This window comes from Glandiceps talaboti, chromosome 3 (genome assembly GCF_964340395.1).
Source record: "Glandiceps talaboti chromosome 3, keGlaTala1.1, whole genome shotgun sequence".
Classification (NCBI taxonomy): domain Eukaryota; kingdom Metazoa; phylum Hemichordata; class Enteropneusta; family Spengelidae; genus Glandiceps; species Glandiceps talaboti.
Genome location: NC_135551.1, coordinates 7,001,963 through 7,008,313, shown reverse-complemented (window position 1 = coordinate 7,008,313; position 6,351 = coordinate 7,001,963). Strand labels below are relative to the sequence as shown.

The window sequence follows — 6,351 nt, the reverse complement described above, 5'->3', positions numbered from 1 at the left end:
TTGATGTGTTGACTGTATAAAGATGGTCTATTTTTATGAATTCCAACTGGAAACTTGTATGCCAAGTGACACCATCTAAGTTTAAGTTTAAGTTTATTTATTTTCTAAAGCGCCTTTTCTATTTAAAATATTCAAAAGCGCTGCACATAAAATACAAAAACGTAAATAAGGTGAATGCTACAAAAACAAGTATACCGTTAACACCCTTAAAATGTCAAATGTTAAAAGGATCATAGTGAATGGTCATTAAAATTATAGACTGAGACTTGTTATAAAAGCCTTAAAAAATGTCAAATATTAAAACGAACGTAAATGACCACTAAGATAATAAAATTTTGTACTCTGAGTCAAATAACCAAATCACAATTCATGATACATTTTAAAGAGGTGTGTTTTAAGTTTTCGTTTAAAAAGTTCAAGTTCTGAAAGGTCTTTGAGATCATCAGGAATGGAATTCCATAGTCTAGGTCCTGCAATGGCCAGGGCACGATCATTAATCTTGTTATAAGAACGGGGAATTACAAGATTTCTAACGGAGTTTTTGCGTAAATTATAACGAGGCTTATCAGGGCGGACAAACATGTCACGAATATAAACAGGTGCTGCGTTATTTAGAGCTTTAAAAACTGTGAGGATAACTTTGAAATCAACTCTTGCCTTTACAGGAAGCCAGTGTAACTCAATGAGAGTTTTGGAGATACTGTCGTACTTTCTTAACCCTTTAACCACACGTGCCGCATTATTCTGAACTCGTTGCAACCTATCAAACAAGTATTGCGACATTCCAAACATTATGGTATTCGCATAATCTAGATGTGAAGTAATTAGAGAATGAACTAATGTTTCAGTTGCGCTTTGATTTAAATATTTCCGGATCTGACGAATATTGTGTAAGTTGTGGTTCACTTTCTTGCAGATTTGATTGACATGGCGACCCATTGATAGATTAGAGTCTAGCCATCCACCCAAATTACGTACATGGTCTACTACTTGTATTTGATCATTTCCGACTGCAATATGTTCAATTGTAGTCTTTGCTAATTGTTGAGGTGTTCCTAAGATCATGACTTCTGTTTTGCTATCGTTTAACTTGAGTCGATGTGTTGTCATCCAGGACTGAATATCCCGTATACACCTCTCTATACACATTGTGACCTCGGTTTGATCACTTATCCGGGGCTTGAACATCTTTACGAGTTGTGTGTCATCTGCGTAACCATGAGAAGTTATCATATGTTTGTTAATGACGTGAAATAGTGTACTGGAATAGGCTGTGAAAAGAACTGGACCGAGACAAGACCCTTGTGGGACTCCGAACTTCATTTGAACACTCTCAGATGTACTGCCAGATATCAAGACTCGTTGTGATCTGTTGACAAGATACGAAGATAGCCAATCGAGAGCGACATTTTTGATACCAAATTCTTTTTGCATAATGTCAATGAGTATATTATGGTCCACTGTGTCAAAGGCAGCACTCAAATCGAGGAGAACTAATAGTGCGACTTCTTTTCGACCCATGCACTCTAGTATGTCGGATACAACTTTACCAAGAACAGTCTCTGTACTGTGGTGCTGTCTGTATGCCGATTGGTGTATTGGTAACGGTGCATTAATCTGCATATGCTTGGTAAGTTGGTCGGCGACAACGCGTTCTACGAGTTTCGATATGAATGGGAGGTTGCTGACTGGTCTGTAATTGGATAGCTCAGTACCACCACCTGTTTTTTTAATCAGTGGTATTACTGTAGCTTCTTTCCACACAGCTGGAAAAGTGCCAATCTGAAGAGAACGGTTTGTCATACAGGTGATAATAGGTAGTAGAATGTTAACGTATTCTTTAAGTAACCAAGTGGGAATGGGATCACTTTGGCACTGCTTTGTCGGCGATTTCATTATGTATTTCTTTATTTCATCTGGCTTCAGAGGTGTGAATTTATTCAAGTGGGTGTCGACTATCCGTGATCTGAACCCATCCGTCAGGGCAGTATTTTCGGCCTGGTCATCTAATTTCTGTCTGATGTTGGCGACTTTATCAACGAAAAAGTTGTTGAATTTGTTCGCTAACTCAGTCTTACAGTCGTGATCGGGCAACGGCGTCAACTTTGGTGGTCTCATCAGAGAATTCACTATGCTATATAATTTCTTCTGGTCGCCTTGGCATTCTGAAACAGCGTTACAATAGTATTCGGTGCAGGCATTTTCAAGTCTATTTGACAGTTTATTCCTGAACTGTTTGAAAGTCAATCTACTGTTGTGGTTTTGATTTTGTCTCCATTTTCGTTCAGCACGTCTTCGAAGTCTTCTTGTAAGCCGTATTTCATCATTGATCCACGGTAATGTTGGTCTTGTTGTAAATCGCTTGGTAATCAAAGGGGCGTGTTTATCCAGAAGTTCAGTTAGTACGGTATTATAGGTAGAAACTAACGAATCAAGATCGCTGTTATTCAGCAAAGCATGATCGCATAGTGATGAATTAAGTATATCATTTCTGAAGGCCTCTTTGTTTATTTTCTTGTATTGTCGGAAGGTAACAGTATTTTCTTCAATATGCCGGTTAATGTTGGACAGATGTGTGATTACAAAACAGTGATCTGAGATGTAGTGTCCGCTAACAGGTGGGGTGATGGATAGTCTGTTATCATCCCGTGTAATAATAAGGTCTAGGGTATTGCCTGATGTATGCGTTGGAACAGATACATGCTGTGTCAGGTTTCTTGACTGACATATGTCATTGAATTTATTTGCTGACTGGTCGTTGACGTTGTTAACATGGATATTTAAATCGCCACATATTATGACAGGTTCACTGGAGTCTAGAATCTTGTCCAAATAATTTTCGAGTTCTTGTAGAAAGATATTCACGCTGATCGGATGTACTGCAGAATATGGAGGTCGGTAGATTGACACCAAGTTGACTTTAATATCTCTATACTTGGCCACCCATTGTGTGTATTCAAACGAACTTTCTTCTCCCGCTTTTACTCTTCTTACTTCGAACAAGTCTTCCCGATAAACCACTCCGACACCACCCCCGGTTCTATTTTGCCTGGGAAAATCGTTGATGTTATATGCAGGGGGGAGACAAGCTGACCGTGTTGCTGAATCTTTTACCCTCAACCAAGTCTCTAAAACATTCATTATCATTGTTTTGTATATTAACGAGACCTTTCCTTGAATTTTGTAACTCTTTTGGTAATTCAATATATGAGTTACCTTGTAGAGGGTCGTATCTTGCAATATTTACATAAAAATTAAGAAGTGTTTTTATTTGCCAACCAGATCCTTCAAGTAACCATTTGGCAATGTGTTCATTATTTTTTTTCAAAACTTGCATTCACTTGTTCCTCTATGTGTTCAGTATTTATAATTTGTAATGGACTACTATTAAAATAACCATCACTTGTTATCTATCTCCTCCATATCTTTACCACTTTTAACAAATTTTATCTTCAAGGTTAATATCGCTTTTATTCCACCTGTATCTTGTAAACTTTTTTCTAAGATTTTCTTTATTAACAATTTATTTCCAGTTAATTGTGTTGGAGGTTCGTTCTCAGTTATATCAATTTCATATGATTTCACATATCCTTTAAAAGCTCTCTCTAGTTTGTGATATCTGGGTGGCATAAAAACACCACCTACATGCCGGTAGCCTCTGTTCATAAGAGTTTGATATGTATCATTACCTATTTTAACCATACATTTGGTAACAGGATTTATGATGAATTCCTCTGTTAATGGTCGAGGAAGATTATCAGGCACGGGCCAATCCAAAATATTCTCTTCCCTTAGGGGTGCGGTATTAGGAATAGGTTGTAGATCTCCATTCTGTATAAGCTTATTATACACACGACCACCAACTTTTATCATTCAGTTAGTGAGTCGATTCCGAATCTTATCCATGTTATATATAAATAAGATACATATTTTTATCCATATTTATATAATATTTATTCATTCAATTGGGTTTTTGCAATTTACAACTTTTCTTTCTATGTCTACACAGCGCAAAATAACTACTTAATTCTAAACTGCATTCACTGAAATATTTCTTGGGTTCTTTATCGCAAGGTGTTCCTGTGTCAAGATGTTTCTTTAAATGACACTTATATTTATATGCAAACCCACATTTATCTCATGTGAACTCGGCAAAAACACGATCACATGTTGGACATGCATCAGGATATTCATATTTAGTATTCTCACAGGAGTGTTTTATGTTTCCATGTTTGATAAAATTATGTCTATGTTTAAAATGCTTGTTGCAATTTTCACATTTATATTCAGGTGCTGACCTATCGCATGTAACACGATTATCTCTCATGGTATATATTTGTTTCAGTGGTTGACTTAATTCAGAGACTTGTCGTTCACTGTCGTTCCAGATAATCTTAACTATAACACGACAGGGTCATGTTTTGTATGTACTAAAATTTGATATAAATTAGACCATTTTTAAAGGTAAAAATGCTTAATTAAGGGGTATGTCGTTTCATGGTCTCGTACCCCCATTTTTATTACTACTAATGTTTAATATATGTTTTGTGGATGCTGTACCAAAGTTTCTGATTTATATATTTGTTTGTGTAAAGGCCTGTTGAAATAGTGTGGGGAACAGGATTATCTGTATAAAAAATGTCTCAGAACACACAATGATACACAAATATTCATTTCAAAATTTTCTATTTTACTTGTGATGTGAAGAGGGTCTACATAATGCTATATTTATAAGCTTCACTGATGACGGTCATACATGTGGGACTGTAGAAAATGTTAATGAGGGGTCCATTGACTTGGCTCATAATACTGACGGTTCTGTGTGGCTCCAATGGTTCTGTATACAACCCAATGCAGTTGTTGGATTAAAGATGCTGCTGAGATACTTTTTTGACAATGTCGTTATTAAGGAGATAGAGATGTACACATCAGGTATTTACATGTCACACTCCCATAATCCAAGGTAATATCTGTTTCTGCCTGCTTGCTTGTTCATATCTATGAATGTATGTATGTATGTATGTATGTATGTATGTATGTATGTATGTATGTATGTATGTAGAAAGAAATGCATAAGGAACTAATAAACCAGTCCGTATATATAGCTGTTAAATCTGACGTTTCGAATAAATATTCTTTTTCAATGGAAAAAATTGGCAAACAAACAACACAGAGAAGAACAACAATGCTTAGTTTGAAACAAAAACGTCGTGAACTGTAAGAGTTTCCAAATTTAATGGTAACAACACACATGTATTTTGAATCTGGACATATGTTGGAAAGGAATGGACATTATAAGAACGTCTCGACGTATAAGACAATCATGTTGTTTTGTTTGATATATATGCAATATTATATTGCATCGTCTAAAGAACTAAACAAAACACTTTTGATGATAAAATTAAAAAGAGAAGGAACCACTAAGGAGCTTAGCCTGGAAGGATGCAAAATGTAAGGAAAGGATTGTGTTTTCATTTATTGAACGGCATGGCAAGTGTATATATGTTACATGAATACATGTACGCTTTATTTTCTCTCTAAATAATGTATATGTATGACTTTGACTATATATATATATTACTGTCGACTTCCCTTATGGAATGCCGCAGCTGTGTTAAGTCTTAAAATACAGTTCTGTCGATTTATGATGCTAACATATCATTATTATACATACACATTACTATATGATGTGAACGTATCTTTACATGTGAACATAGCTGTATATGATTTGAACATTTCATTTTATGATGTGAACATGCCATTATATGTGAATATATCTTTATATGATGTGAACATTTCATTATATGATGTGAATATATCTTTGTATGATGTGAACATTTCATTATATGGTGTGTAAATATCTTAATATGATGTGAATATTTCATTATATGATGTAAAAATACCATTGTATGATGTGAACAATTCATTATATAATGTGAACATATCTTTATATGTTGTAAACATGCCTTTACATGATGTGCACATATCTTTATATGTCAACATTTCATTATATGTGTACATATCTTTGTGTTGTGAACACACCATTATATGATGTGTACATATCTTTATATAATGTGAACATATTGTTATATGGTTTGAACATTTCAATATGATGTGTACATATCTCTTTATAATGTGGATATTTCATTATATGATGTAAACATATCATTATATGATGTGAACATACCATTATGTGAACATTTCATTATATGATGTAACATACCATCACATGATGTGTACATATCTCTATATATGTCAACATTTTAGGGACGCTCGGTGCGACGCTATCATTCTACTGAGTGACTCCTGAGTGGTCGTGTGATGCTATTGTTCTAAGACATTGCCGTGCAT

General features: G+C 35.0%; 1 protein-coding gene across 1 annotated transcript; it reads right to left on the bottom strand.

Annotated features, from left to right (window-relative positions):
- Nucleotides 1-360: 360 nt before the first annotated feature.
- LOC144432972 (uncharacterized) lies at nt 361-3,141 on the bottom strand. The gene has a single exon (XM_078121286.1). It carries the CDS (start codon nt 3,139-3,141, stop codon nt 361-363), a length of 2,781 nt encoding a protein of 926 aa, XP_077977412.1.
- Between the last annotated feature and the right edge of the window lie 3,210 nt (nt 3,142-6,351).

Bases quoted from the DNA above. Each gene is read 5' to 3' on its own strand.
- LOC144432972 (XM_078121286.1), bottom strand. From the start codon at position 3,141: ATGAATGTTTTAGAGACTTGGTTGAGGGTAAAAGATTCAGCAACACGG.